At 40.6% G+C, this 16,323-nt stretch overlaps 1 protein-coding gene across 2 annotated transcripts in view; it reads right to left on the reverse strand.

The window, feature by feature from the left end:
- ATXN7 (ataxin 7) overlaps positions 1-16,323 on the reverse strand; it is an 87,245-nt gene that overhangs the window by 35,558 nt on the left and 35,364 nt on the right. For both annotated transcript variants that reach the window (XM_021695038.2, XM_021695037.2), the window contains exon 3: positions 11,000-11,104. In XM_021695038.2, the coding sequence (XP_021550713.2) occupies positions 11,000-11,104 (105 nt within the window). The remainder of the gene's footprint in view (positions 1-10,999; positions 11,105-16,323) is intronic.

Here is a 16,323-nt window from a genome sequence, read left to right on the forward strand (position 1 = left end):
CCCATTTCATTTGTTTGGCTAAGCAGACTGAGATTCAAGTAGCACAACTGAACACACTAAGAATCACACAGAAAAAAGGCCTATTAGCCACTCTGGCGAAACAATATTTTAACATTCTAAAGCTCACTACAAATCTTCAGTATTAGAAATTCTAACAATCTTTTGAAAATATCAAGCATAAGAAGCAATAAACAAATTTCACTCCAGAGTTTATTTTTGACTCTAGGAGACTATAGATCAGGAACTCTTAACATGTGTGATTAGGGGCTTACTGCTTGTATCTTAACTTTTAAAACTGAGATAATTACCTTCCCTGATCTGTCTCTCTCTCTTTTTTTTTTAAGCTTTCAAATACACAAGAGGAAAAGGTATAAAATTTCTTTGAAGTTCAAGCTGAGAACTGTTGTCTTAATAACAAAACGTAGAAGTAAACCTAAAGACTTGGATTTCTATATACACAATGTGAAATGAGGAAGCCAAGAGCTAAGTTTAGCCACTTGCCTCAAACCAGTTTGTTTTATGGGCTTGGACTAGCACATGCATGGGCGGAATTATTCCAGCCAGGTAGTAGGTGTGACACGCATAAAGAAGCAATAAAAACTCCCTCTTCTGGTCATATGTAAGACCACAGCTGAACAGGGTTGGAATAGCAGGTGTCTGTGTATCATAACCAGTAAACATACACATTAGTCTTGTGAAGTGACTCAGGAAAAACATCTTTTAGCAAATATAACTAAAATGCGGCTTTATATACTGAAATATCCCCCTTTAAAATCTGAAGCACAGCCATCCCGATGATTTCTATATATAGTAGACAGGTCAAGAAAAGCACTGGTGGATAAACAGTATTTATTTACTGATTGATTAATGCTGCTAGAAACCCACATTTTCACTGCCTTATTCCGGTGATGCAAATGAGAACTGTTGAAGTAGTTCATTAAATCACAGTAATACTAAGCTGGAAGGCAGCTCTGACCAGCCTCCATGTGGAGAATCAATACTCTGAAATAAATGACAGACATTCCCAAAGAAGAATGTTCTTTAAAGCACTGCCTGTCATAATGCAATACTGAGAAACTACATGTCTACCAATAGAGGACTGGTGAAATTCATTTAAATACACTAATAAAGTGGAATAATAGGCAGTCTTTAAAAAGAAGTGGCGTAGTATGAATTCACATGAAAAAATAAGATAGGTTATTAAGTTAAAAGTAAATTTATAACATATCCAATGTTAATGTGAATGAGGGAACAAGAAATATGCAGCCAAATAGGTCTATGTGCTGGGTCTAGAAAGCTTCCAAGGGTATATGCCAAACTGCAGCCCTGAAAAGTAACATGGAGGAGCTTTATTCATTCTGATTTCATATTCATCCTCCTCTTTCGTATTTATTTTTCTTTTACAATGTATATTACTACGTTAATAATAAAAAAAACATCAAAATGCCTGTGTTTTTGCTTTGGAATCGGTATGTTTTTGTTAGCTGAATGAGAAGCTGAGAAGTCCCAGGAAAGCAGGCACATCCTCTTTTGCTTCCCAGCATCTAGGACTAGGTAGGCACCTAGGACTAGGTAACTACCGTTCCACAAAACAACAACAACAAACTAAAAAGAATAAATGACCCCTAAGTTTGGCATCATTGCAATAATTATTTTCAACCCCTACAATATTTAGAAAATGCCTAAAGACTGAATATAATACATCAAGGCTTTTCATTCCAGTCAGTACACCTCATTTACAAAAAAAAAAAAGCCCCCACACAAATTGGAAGAACAACTCCCCTGGATCCATAAACTAGGTAAATTCATCCAGTTGCCTGAGCCAAAACCCCAAGAGTCACTCCTTGTCCCTTCTTTCCCCATATTGCTAATCCCCTGTCCATCAGCAGACCCTGCTGGCTTTCTCCTTCCATGCCGACTGCAATTCCGGCCACACTCTCAGCTTCTGCAGCCTCTGCTACAATCTCGATGTAAGCCTTCTCTCCTGATTCAGCTCTCAACTGGACTAGAGCAAAACAGCCCACCAACTGGTCTCACTGATTCTGCTCCTGCCCCTATGTTCCACAGAGCAACCATCAATCAGATCAGGACACTTCCTGCTCAAAACCCTCCAGCAACTTCGAATCACCTGCACTGTCCAATCCTGATCCTTTGGTGACCCCAAGAAGATCCCCAGTAGTCCCCCCTTTTCTGAACCTTAACCCAGACCCCTCACGTCCTTACACATTGCTTCTCCACCTCCTCACTGGCCTTTCTGCCATGCGCATTTCCACCTCAGGGTCTCTGCACCTGCTATTTTCTCTGTGTCCAACACCGGTCTTCCACATCTTCAGAAGCCTGGCTCTTTTTCTCAGGAGTTTCAAAATCAACACCTCAGAGAAGCTTTCTTTGACTAGCCTTACATAAAGGGTCTTGCCCCAGTGGTCATTCTCTCTCACAATATTCTTAGCATTTATCACTACTTGACGTAATCTTATTTTACTTGATTTTGTCTCCACCCTCCCTAACCAGACTGTAAGCTGCAAGAGACACTGCTTTAGTAGTTCAGTAGGAGCAATGCCTAGAGCTGACACTAGGTACTCAATAAATATTTGTTAAAAGCATGAATAATATTACAGCCAATTTATTTTTTTAAGCAATTGGAAAGGCACATTAATAGAGGCAGAGATTCATTAAGAGGAAAAATCAATACATTTTATAACTATAAATTTAAATGTTGCTCCTATAAATGGCATAAATAACCTTTTTTTTAAAAGATATTTTTTATTTATTCATTTGAGACACAGAGAGAGAGAGTTTGAGCAGGGGGAGACACAGAGGCAGAAGGAGAGGGAGAAGCAGGCTCCCTGCTGAGCCAGGAGCCCAATGTGGGGTTCAATCCCAGGACCCTGGGATCATGATGTGAGCCGAAGGCAGAGACTTAACAATATGAGCCACCCAGGCACCCCAATAACACCACTTAAAGATACCGCTTATTATATAACTGAGGAAAAAAGATAAAATACTAGCTAGGGACAAAGTGGTCCTTTATTTGATACTACTGTAGTTATATTAAAAAAATTAATTAGCACTGTTTCGCTTGTGGCAAAGAAAAACTGAATTCACTGCATTTATTTTGTATCATGTTTTTTTGGTGACAAGAAATTTAGGTCAAATGGTCAACTTCAAATTTCCACTGAGAGTTACACTAACGTCCACCTTCATATCATTCACGTTTTGATGTGCCTGCTCTGGTTAGCTCCCTTCCCTGACTCAGCCCTGACTGCTGGAGAAAGGCTTGGCATATGTCTCAGAAGCAAAAGAGTGAAGTATGTTTGGCTCTGCAACAAGTTTCAATCTTTATACTGACTGCAGAAATAAATATGCCAACCAATTCTCTAAAGAAGCTACGGAATGATGATGGACTTCGCCTTACCGTCCGCGACTGGGGGCCATCAGACTATGACAGACCTTATTTTTGAAAAATAAATTTGTTAGGGGCGCCTGGGTGGCTCAGTTGGTTAAGCGACTGCCTTTGGTTCAGGTCACGATGCTGGAGTCCCGGGATCGAGTCCCGCGTCGGGTTCCCTGCTCAGTGGGGGGTCTGCTTCTTCCTCTGACCCTCCCCCGTCTCATTCTCTCTCTCAAATGGATAAATAAATAAAATCTTTAAAAAAAAAAAAAGAAAAAGAAATTTGTTAAAATCTGCATGTTAAAAAAAAAAAAAGCAGCAGCAGCAACAGCTACAGCATGTTATGCGGCTGAAACAAGAAGAGGAGGAGCTTGGCTTTGGACTACTAGGATTTAAGGTTAAAACAGAGTAGGAGAACAGGCTGAAGAGAAATCCAGCAACTATGCTAAATCGATTATCTACCTACTACCATTACGTCTTCGAATTACTGAATGTTCTCTCTGAGCAAATGGGTGTACAATGCTGACCCAGCTACTCTACGCCAACTTTAAAGTTCTACCTGAGCTAGGACATCTGTCACTAATGATAGTTTTGTGACATGTGGAATTCATTACATCTTCCCTAGATTTTCTTTTAACTCTATACATCCTTATTACATGCAAGAGAAATAGACATGAGTCGCCAGAAAAGCTGGCCTGGTACATTTTATCCATGTGAAAGAAATTTAATTTAGGAGTTTTATTTGTAAACTGGGAATAGAACTATCCACTCAGTGGGTTGCTAAGAACAGGAAATGAGACAATACATACAACAATGCTTTGTGAATCACCAAATACTTTAAAAATCATCATTAGTTTGTGGACTTTTAGATGAATGGCAATCCTGAAAAGATTATCACTAAAAGTTTCAAAGCAGAAAAAGGCCCAGATTATAAAAATGCAGGGGCCAAATTTAGCCAGCACAATGGACAGAACAGAGGAACATTTTTTTCTTTATCCAAAAACAAAGTTACTTAATGGCCAAATAAAATAACTCATTCAAAATACCTGAAATTGTTACTTTCAACCATATGGCAAAAGGGGAAGGGTGTTCTTTATTAAACAGCAAAAGCTCTGCTTTGTGATGTAGATTAATTCAATCAAATGATAGCAATTACTGGTCACAACTACTGAAATGCTGTCAACAATGGGAATCAGCATTTATGCCAGAACCAGCCTATCGGCTCTCACAGATTAAGACTCATTCTGCTCGTACACTAACATTCTTTGAAACCAATTTAATTAGCTCAAAAAGTATGAGTAATTTCTGTTTACTCATCTTCTGATGAAAACTACATTTTTGAAAAATATAATTTATGCTGGCATCTAAAAGAATCCAAACCACCTCAGTGCACTTCAAGGAACATTAAATTCAAGCAATGCGTGCGGCTGTTAATTTTGCAGGATCGTAATTATCTGCAAGTAGAGAAAGATATAAGATCACAGCAGTATTTCTGCTAATGCTACTTTCACAGTTAAGAAAAAGCCAGACTTATAAAATTCCAACCCCCCACCACACCTCCCATCTATGAACAGAGGTCTGAGAGAGGAAATAGGTTTTACGTTGAGGACCAGACTCACACACCACTCATGGTGACTGGAAGGGGCTCAGTACATAATCAATACAAAATACCAACTGATAAAAGATCAAGGGTATTTGTCTTTTGTGATCCTTTTGCAGATCAAAATGTGACTTGAGAATCTGCTTCCTAGGCATGACAACTTCCTAGGGCTGGGGTTGGCCTCAGAGGACAGACAGCTCCTTAAACATGAGAGGAAACCAAATCCAACAGCTTGAGCCCATGTTCCCCAAAACATTGTGTACGTATCATTCCCCATCATTAACAACATTAAATCTCAAGTGACAACTTACTCCTTTCCCAAATCTCTTTCAATTCTTGGTAACAAACATCACACCACCGGGTGGATAACACTTGCCTAAAACGTGCTTGTCTCCTTTTCCACAAAGGGAGCAGGCCTCAGGGCTCAGAGCTAGCACAGGCAAGAACATCAACAAAGAATTTAATCACCTCTTCACTTTATTTATTTTTACACTTAGCATCTCTGGAAAACAACACCAGTTTTCCTGTTGAGGATTCTGGTTAGATTTTCTTTGTAAAGGATTTATTTAAATAGAAGTGGTTTGATTTAAAGAAAAATATTAAGTGGAATTATGTAAGCACATCATAAATAGAGAACCCAATTGATTAAAATCGGGGAAAGGTGGCAGAGGCACATGTGACCATGAGGCCTTGCTCAGGGACGCAGGGCTGAGCCAAAAGGTGAACAAATGGGTCAACTTAATTAACCTGGGGCAAAATACTTTAACAGCTGACTTTCAAGCAGGGTTTCAATTTATTAGAGATTCTAACTGTGGCACTTGTCCAAGCTGAACGACCAGCATTCACTTATTTAACCTAGGTAAGATCACCTCATGTCTGCACAAAACACAGGTTGAGAGGAATTAAGGTATTCTTCGTAAGCAAACTCAAAGAGAAGCAGCAGAGCAAAGACCAGGACATGCACAGTGTGTCAGAATCATTTGGGAAGCTCTTCCAAAACAAAACCCCAAAGACACCCCACAAATCACCAGCGAACCCAACCTGTTCAGATCCATAGCCAACATATGTAAATAGGACTACACATTTTATGCTATTCAGTAGCCAATTTAGGACCAACACATTTACTACTAGATAACTGAGGTTCCCACCTTGGTCAACAACCTCAAAAGAAGGGTGCTTCTGGCCCTAAGGCTTCTGGCCCATCTCAGCCCTCCTCCGTACTCAAAGTTTTAGAGGCAATTAACAGGGCATTTCCAGCACGTAATAAAAAAAGTTAAAAATCAGTTTAAAAAAACAAGGGCCTCCTTTCGTGCCATCCTTGCTAGACTCAACAAATTGCTGAGTGCCAATCTACGTCAGTCACTGTGCCAGGCACCAGGAACACAAAGCAACAACCCTGACAGAGTGGAGGGATCTGCTGTGATCCCAGGGCATCCCGGCCAGCCTGGGGGTCACTATCCATCTCTGGAGTGGTTTAGAATGTAGATTGCTAGGTCCTATCCCAGAGATTCCCATCTAGTCAGTCGGAATGGTCCTTGGGAAGCTGCCCATTTAGAAAGCTCCTCTCTGATTCAGATGCACAGAAGGTTTGGGATCCAATGATTCAAATTATACTTTCAAATCTGAAATTAACAGTAAGGAACATCTTGCTCTCAAAAATACCAAGTAACTAAAGGAAAAATATGAAGTATCCCGGACTAGTTCAAAACATTAAGACAACATCAAGAAAGTATATTACTACGCTGTTTCCAAGAACAAAAGCAATCTACACTATGAAAGCAAATAGACCAATGAGAAACTGGGAATGCCAAAATGACACTACTATCAATCAACATCATTGCTCACATGGAAATCCTGGTTAATCGTTAGCTCCCAAATAAGCAGCTCGGCTAGCAAAAAAAGTATATTATCTCTCACTACTCTTGGTAATAAGCTGCTCACCAATTCACAGTAACATTACCACCACCAAGAACCGATTTACAAGCCTTGTTGCTATTGTGGCTTCCTTCTCTGCCCTGGCAGCAGTGGTTTTAAAGGAACTGCCTGTTGGATTTTGCAGCAACTGCTCACTTGTTCATAAAAGTCACAGATGATTATCAGTAATACATTAATTCACAGAAGACTGCCCACACATTTTCACCAATTTCATTCACAAAGATAAGAAAAGAGAATCCCTCGATTGGCAGGTATGGATTCTTCCTAATACCTAATAAACAAACTATAATGGCCACTGGGAAGGATTTTGAATTTAAATCTCTTTTTGGTGTTAACACATAAGAATGGGCCTTGGGGAATTACAACAAAAAAAATATGGGTTCCAAAAAAACAACAAACAAAAAAACAAAAACCAAAACCAAACTTTTCCTGTTATAACCCCTATCCCCAAGGATAGAAGAGACACTGGCAGCACCGGGAATGCTTCTTGGCACTGGAGACCCTGCCCACCCCTCCTTCCCTCCAGGTGAGTGGTGTGTGGGTCCCAAATCTCTCCAGGGTCATCACATGGTGCCTCCCTCCACTTCATGCAGTTGCACCCAATGCCTCACATCTACGCATGTCCAAACCTCCTGTTTGTTTGCCATCAGCCTTCTCCTTGGTTCTGCCTCATAGAGGGAGGTCCTTCAACATTTCCCAGCTGAAAACCTCTCTCAGAACACTTGGGACCCAACTTCCTGCCAGGGACTCTTCTCTCTTACAGCTTTAATATTTCTCTTGCCACTAGAGGGACCAAGCCCACCCCCACCCCCCCCCCGTGGCTTTATCAGTCCCATCCCAGCCCCTGCATAGCCACAGAAGGCATTTGAGTATGTGAATCTTGCATTCACATCTTCTCATTTACATGTTTGAAGTGACCACCATTCCTTTCTCCTTCTACAAGTATCTTATTAGAAGATACTGGGTGGACTAGGGACTGGTAGAGAAAAAGGGTAAAAATGTGATTTTATGGGACTCCCTCACCCCTGTCCCCAGTACACTGACATTCTTAAAAAGAGAGTGAGAGAGAGAAAATCATCTCCATAAGATGCGCTGGAACAACTGTGTGAGGTGCTTCTGGAAGAGGGGACCAAAAGGGCCCCTTTCTGCCTAAGGGAGTCCTGGAAGAGGTAACACCTTTTTAGTGGGCCTTGCCTTAAGCTGCAGCTGTTTTCACACTGCCATTTTTGGTCCCTTTTGATCCAGTCTGGCCCCCCACCAATCCTCTCTGGAGGACCACTAAGTCACCACTCTGGGGCTAAGAAACTTGGAGCACATCCCCACAACACATCAAGGCCAGGGGCGTCTAATGGGCACCGAGGTTCTGACAGCTAGCCCCAGCCTGTCTCGGCACACTGCCCATCCATGTGTGGGAACATCAGCCCTGGCCAAAGGAGACTCCATGCAGTCCATCCCAGACAGCGAGGAATTTCCTGCCTCTGCTCATATCATCGCTACTGCCAACCTAGGGCCACCAAATGTGGCTGTTCAGCGCACAAACTGTGAAGTTAGGTATGGTAGCCCTATCTATCCCCATCAAAACACTTCCCATTTTAGGGGATTATAAGTGATTTTTAAAAAGTATTTTCTGCATCCTCCACAATGGACATGTATTACATACCTTTTTAAAAACTGAAGAAAAACACTTGCACATGGGACAACAGATCCATTCTACTCTTCAGAATTGCCTAACCCGAAGGCAATTTTCTCTAAGAAGTCTTCATCAAGAAGCAATTTGTGTTCCTCCTTATTCTTAAGACCCTGGACTATTTTTTGACGTTAGACACAAACCTTCCTGTATCTACAGCTGTACTTTTATCTCTCTCTCTCATGCCTATTATGTGTCAGGCATTGTATGAGGCGTATGTAGCTTTACCATGTTGTTTCACTTATGGTCACTAAGAACCTATGAGGTTGCTATTACTATTCTGACACTGTAACAAAGGAAGCTGAGGATGGAAAACTTTCTCAGGGCAAATGAACAGCTTATGGTTCTTTCAAGTTTAAATTTAAATCCAGTCTAGTTTGGCTTAAAAATCCTGAACTCTAAAACACTTGGCAATTGATTAACTGCCTTTTCCAATACTAACCTCTGTGACTCTTAATCAGGAAGACAATATCTTATTCACCTTTGTACTCACTCTAGAGCCTACCCCAGGGCTTCACTGAGAATCAGAAACTCAAAAACCCTTTTTCTGGTTACATAAAAAAATCTATTCCTTCAGGAAAACATGGTGGGATGTTGATATGATGACGTGACTCTTAAAACAACTGTTGTCCCAACAGCAAGCCTTGTAAGTTTTAGCTTTAAAATGCGCCTCAAGGGGCGCCTGGGTGGCTCAGTCGTTAAGCGTCTGCCTTCGGCTCAGGTCATGATCCCAGAGTCCTGGGATCGAGCCCCGCATCGGGCTCCCTGCTCAGCGGGAAGCCTGCTTCTCCCTCTTCCACTCCCCCTGCTTGTGTTCCCTCTCTCGCTGTGTCTCTGTCAAATAAAGAAATAAAATCTTTAAAAATAAATAAATAAATTAATTAAATAAATAAAATGCGCCTCAAAGCTATGCTGTCTCTCCTGCTCTAGTGCCCCACCTTAGCCTTAATCTGTTATCATGTCTTGCCTTTGAACTCATCCCTGCTTCTACCCTTCTACAATTTATTCTCAGCAAATTCACCAGTGAGGTGGGCCTACGTTACTTTCTTATATAATAAGCCCTACAATGCCCCCAAGCTTCTTCTTACTCTGGCCTTCAAGGCTGTGCACGATCAGGGTCCCTGCCCACAAGCGCAAACCTCTCTAGTCTCTACTTCCCTTCACTAACTACCCTCCACCTATGGTGGTCAACTGTGCACCAGCTCTTCCCTCTGTATAAGAATGCTCTTACTCCAGACTGTCACATGGGTGGCTCCATCCCATCACGTACAGTTCGGGTCACCAGGGTTACCTCCTCAGAAGTCTCACTTAAACACTCTATCTATAGAACGATCCTGTTGTTATTCTGTCTCAAGCTTGCATCTGTAGTACTGAGGACAATGAAGAAACAACTCACAGTTGTTTAAAAAGTATTTCTAGTTAGTTTTGCCTGTCTCTTAAGCTAGATTGCAAACTCCAAGGAGGTAAATAAGGATCATACTATACATCCTCATGCCTGAATCAAGGTGTAGACTCAAATACTTCTGAGCTGTTATTGAACCCAACTGGGTATAAAACTATGTCTTTAGGTGGCATTATAACAAAGCAAAGCCATTTTATTTGGATTCTTCCATGATTAAACACCCAGACAGCAGGCGTGGAGCCTAAAAGCCCAGGGGTTCATGAAATCCCTAAAGACACATGGCTTCATTTCTAAGTATATATGCATTTTAATGGAGAAGATGTGATAGCTTCATCATATTCACAAATTGAAGATGATGTCAAGCTGGATTTAGAACTACTGAACTTGGAAGTTTCAAAATCACATTTTCTTTAAGAAAGACATGTATCCACACTGTGTATATATGATTTTACCATCCACTAAATTCACAACCATGAGGTCTAGAAGGAAATAAACCTTTCACTATACTGACTCAATTATTTCAAGAGATTTTATGAAATACATTTCTCCTTGTCTAATTTCAATAAATTAGAATATACACATCACTTTTAATAAAATTCAGAAAATACCCAACATCTGATAGGCATTAACCCATTCGATGAATTAGAAAACCTGACAGAGGGAGGGATATTATATCCTATCCATGCTGTCACTGGCCTTCAGTTTATTTTATTTTATTTTATTTTTTAAAGATTTATTTTTCAACAGAGAGAGAGAGAGAGACAGCGAGAGAGGGAACACAAGCAGGCGGAGTGGGAGAGGGAGAAGCAGGCTTCCCACTGAGCAGGGAGCCCGATGTGGGACTCGATCCCAGAACCCTGGGATCATGACCTGAGCCGAAGGCAGACGCTTAATGACTAAGCCACCCAGGCGCCCTGGCCTTCAGTTTAATCCTGCTTTACCTTTTACCCTCTAATAATGATTTTTAAATGGTTGAGCACTTACCGTAATGTGATTGAAATGCCTGCGGTTTGACAACCTGATTACAGTCGTTACACACCACCAAGTAGAAATCATCGTGGGCTGGACACAGACCAAATATTGGCATGTCTGCAAAAAGAAAGAGCATCACTCACTCATCTGGTTCTGATGAATATGAAACCATTTAGGCTAGCAATATTTTCTAAAGGAGCTGCCTTAAGATGAGGTACACCAGTTCAAATGTTACTCCAGTAACATGTAAAAGTAACTGAGGCACCATGACTATTAAGAGAGAAATCAAATCAGGCTTACAGAAACACTGTTCAGAGTTAAAATAAAAGGCACCAAAAATCATCGGTATGAGGTGAAACAGACAAATCTATTAAAATGCAAACAATGAATACACTCACACAATAAAGCAACTTTAGATGAACTCCACCAAGGGTTATGGGTAAGAATCTGCAACCACATAAAATGCTTAGCAATTCACAAAGCTGTATCATCTAATGGTTTGATTTAACTATGCATTCTATTCCAGCCATTTGGTCTCTGAGTTCTATGGAACAGTTAAGAAAGGAAGCAGAGGTTTCACTGAAGAGTAAAATTGCCAGTTTGGTCAGCATGTAATACAAAGAAAATTATTTTTATACTCTTTTTTCAGGTCACAAGAACCTCTAGTCCTTTTGCTCACATACTGGTGCTCCTGAACACAAGGAACTTTGGTACAAACACAGCATTTCATGCATTAATCTCAGTTCAGTTACTAGACTAGGGCAAGATACAAGTTCGACTTTTTACAGTTAAGAAGTTAACTTAATTAAAACAATTAAAACATTTTACAAATGTAAAACTAAACTATCTGCATATACACAAAAACTGAAAGTGACTTGATATTTGGTAATATGTGGTTAACTAAAAAGTCCTAACCATGAATAATTATTTATTAACAATAATCCAGGTAGGGAACAGTGCTAACATTTCAGATCCAGAATCTAATGTCTTAAATCAAAATTGGTGATTTTAGGGGCATCTGGCTGGCTGAGTCAGTACAGCATGGGATTCTTGATCTCTGGGTTGTTGAGTACAAGCCCCACATTGGGCATAGAGATTACTTAAAAAAAAAAAAAAAGATATTTGCTGATTTTAAATAAGTATTGTACACTATTTAGAATATCTGCAATGAATGGATAATTAGCATATTTCAATTAGACAAATAGTTTAGTAGACCAAATACCAAGTTTAAAGGGGAAAAAAGATCCAAAACTAATTGGCATCCATTTTCTTTCCTGTAAGATTTAATTTCACACTTTCTCCAGCCTGGGTGATCATGGTAGTTTTACAGGAAAAAGAAAATGCCCTGAGGAGATGTAAAGTGATTATAGTCTAAAAGCATCAAATTACTAATCTAATATCTACACATGGATATAGTTCAGATTTTCTTAAACAGTTTCTATTACACTGAATTGCACAGATCGCTAGCTATAAATCTGAAATATACCAGGGACCAACAAGATTCTGGGATGCAGTGGCAGTACTGAGCAGTTTCTAGGTGCTATGATCTCATTCTTTTCTCACAACTACCTAGGTAGATACCATTACAACCCCACTCTAAAAAGGAGGAAACTGATTCACAAAGAGATGAAGTACTTTGTCTACGTCAGTAGCTGGGATTCCATTCTGACTCACAACAATGGCTTGGATCTGGTCCCTTGAAGATCAGAGGAACGTGATTTCTAGAAATTCCTTCCAGTTTCCACCTCCATTAAGTTGGTATGTCAGAGCTGAACACCTTTGATAAACTGATTAGATAATGCAAGAAGCTTCTAGTAGACTACTGACTTCTGTGACTAAACTTAATAATTTAATGAAAAATAAGAACCAAACAATGTGCTATTTTCCTTGAAAGCATGCCCACATTAAGTTAAAAATAGTACATGTGGGAGAAAAGGAAAGGTTACATCCATGCAATGATCAACATGTAATAAGCCATTTTCCATGGCCACAATTTCTTGACATATTTCATTTTAAAAATAAAATATAGTTTCCTTTAAGTTCCATATACCCCTGTGCTAAATGCCTCCAATACAAGACCAATTAAGAAAATCTGAATTACAGAACATAGCATTCATAATTTACAGCTGTGAAGTATGAATTGTCTATAAATATCAAATCAGTTTCATTAATGAAATTGACTCAATTAGTTTTATTAATTAAATGGTAGTTAAAACAGCATTAAATTGTCTCACTTTAGATTTAGATGACTGCAATGTGCTGGTTTTGTGTGGCTTCCCACAGCACTCAATGTTAAGCAATGCTGTTTAAAATATATCACTTTGCCAGACACCAAATAACTTCTAGGGACTAGCCCCCCAACCCCTTTATAAATAAAACAACTTTAAAAAATTAAGAACTGTACCAATCCTTTCAAGTAATAGCAATTCAACTAGCCACAATAACCTTTATATAGAAAACTGTTCTTTTTTGCTGTGATTCCTTTCTTCCTTTTGTGAGATTTAGAAACACTAGTAAAAATAAGGTAGGAGTCATTCTGTAAGGGACCAGGAATCTATACTTCTGTAAAAACTTCAGTTTCCTCAATAACTTAAGATCATTTGCAATCGATGATGACAATAATGAGGATAAACAGTTGGCCTTTATTGAGAGATTGCTATGTACCAGGCCCTGTGCTAAGGACTTTTTATATGGTTTTTCCTACAATAAAATCCTCATTTTACTGATAGAGACATGAACTTGTCTACTATCACCCACCAAGAAAGCATAACCAGGACTCAAACTCAGGTGTGCTCTATGAGCTCAGTTCTTAATATCTCACCAGCACATCACACTCCCGAAAAAGCCTGCCTGGGTGCATATGATCGTGTGTGTGTGTGTGCATGCGCGCGCACACACTGGGTGCATATGATCGTGTGTGTGCGCGTGCACACACAATCCCCGTGGAAAGAAACATGGTACACTTAAATCCAATTCATGCTGCCCTCAGAAATCGAGTTCCAGTTATGAAAATCGAAAGCAACTTTAATTTTAGCTTTCTAAATTCTTTACTTCCAGATATCCATATTTGGAAGTAAGCTAAAGATACAAAATAATTTAAATAAAATGTCTTCAGGAGGAAAAAAAAGAGTTCTATATCCTTTTTCTGCACTGGGACATTCCAGAGGCCTTAGCAACAGGAACAGAATGTGGAATGTTGTGGCAACAGAGAAAATGAAATTTTTGTGAGAGACAGTATGTATGTTTCTGAATATTTTTAAAGCATAAGTTTATAATCAGCCTATCTACAAATTAACATATAAAACTTGCCCAAATGCAAGGAGGTAAAAGATTGATTTAAACCAAAAAATGAAAGAGTTTATAAAAATTAGTTACTATTGAATTTTTTAAAAAGTTTATAAAAAGTACACTGTAAACATACAACTTAGACCATTATATACTTCAAAATCATGAAAAGTTTTTAAATTGTACCTGGCTCCCTGGACTCTGAAGTAGTTTGAAAGAATGGATTTTATTGTGTGTAAGCCCTAAATCTTTGTCAGGATTCAGGTCACTCTAATCTTCCAATTAGCAAGTAGCCCAGCACCCACATCTAAGCCATCAATGTACTTTGGAGACCCCAGGCCCGCATACTAGGAAGGACTGTGTTTAAGCACATGTATACACTAGGACGTGTGCAGAACCTCCACAGGCAAATGTAGAATGAAGGCTCTCTGCCTGAAACCAGACCCTAAAGAGGAGGGAATGTATTCAGTCACTTTGGTGCTACTATCCCCATTTTGAGAACTGAGTCCAACAACAGAACGTGTGTGTTGTAAGCAAAGTATTCCACCTTTGCAGTACCCTGGGTGTCTCCCTTCTCCCATGCTCCCCAATTTCTACATGCCAACGACTCCCACATTTCCATCTCTAGCCCAGATGGCTCCTGAGCTCTGTCTAGACTCATATATCCAACTCCTACTAGACATTGCCATCTGGACGTCTTATATACATCTCAAAAGGAATAAGCATGTCCAAGAGAACTCCACTTTCCACCCTGCCCTGTTTCCACCCAGCAAAACTTTCCCTCTCTTGGGTAAATGACTATTCATCTCCTTGATTGCTCAAACTAAAAACCCAAATGTCATCTCTGACTCCCCCCTTCCCTCATCACATCCAAGCCACCAGCACGTCTGCTTGGCTCTACTCTAAAATCTCCGTCCACTCCTCTCCATTATCTAAGCCACTGCTGTAGAGCCTCCCTCCAGCACCTTTCTGATGGACTATGGAAGAAGTCCATCTACCAGCTGGTCTACAATCTCTTCCACACGGCTGACAAAGTGATTTTAAGTCCTCCAGCAGATCACATCACTACCATTAACATTTCTCCAGTGGCTTCCCACTCCTCTGGGAATAAAATCTCGGCCCTTAGCACAGCCCCCAGGGCCCCGCCAGATGTTCATCCACCTCCTTCTCACTCTCTGTTCCCTTATTCCCTCCCTGCTCCTCTCTCCTTGGCCCACTCTGCTCCAGGCACATGTCCTCCATTCTCTCCTTACACCCAGAAAGCTATTCTCAGCTAGGCTCTGCCCTTTCTCGTCATAAGATGCCTAGTACACTCACACACTGTCAGGTCTGGCTCAGGTGTCTTCTCTTCAAATGGCTCCACCTCCCCCGCCCCCCCAACTAGTTACTCTCTATCACAGGTATTGTAAGCAGAGTGGCTAAGGGAGAGGACCACTCCCTATCACTTTGAATCCAGTGTGTCCTTAGGCAAGTCTTTAAGCTTCTTGAACTTCAGTTTCTTCATGTGTCAAATGGTAATGATAAACAGTACCGAGTTTACTGGGCACTTCACAAGATTGAAAGATTAAGAGAGTTAATACAGGGACGCATGCTGTGGCTCAGTCGGTTAAGCCACTGCCTTCAGCTCGGGTCATGATCCCTGGGTCCTGGGATCACGTTCGCTTCGGGCTCCCTGCTCAGCGGGGAGTCAGCTTCTTCCTCTCCCTCTGCCCCTCCCCCCTGCTTGTGCACTCTTGCACTCTCTCTCTCTTGCTAATAAATAGTCTTTAAAAAAAAAAAAGAGTTTATACATGCAAAGCTCTAGGAGAGCTTAGACAGTGCTCATGCAACAGCCCCCTCCCCAGCCTGTGAGATAGGAGTCATGCACCCACACTAGTGCTCAGGAAACTAAGGCACATAGTAAGACCTTACAAGCTAGTAAGAAGCAGAGTTGACATTTGCACCCAGATACGCGGGGCTCACAAGCCCAGGCAACTCCCAACATTCTCCCAAGAAACACTGCCTAAATCTGCCTCCTCCATGCCAATCCCACTGCCGGTACCCACAGTGGT

The sequence above is a fragment of the Neomonachus schauinslandi genome, chromosome 1 (assembly GCF_002201575.2).
Source record: "Neomonachus schauinslandi chromosome 1, ASM220157v2, whole genome shotgun sequence".
Classification (NCBI taxonomy): Eukaryota; Metazoa; Chordata; class Mammalia; order Carnivora; family Phocidae; genus Neomonachus; species Neomonachus schauinslandi.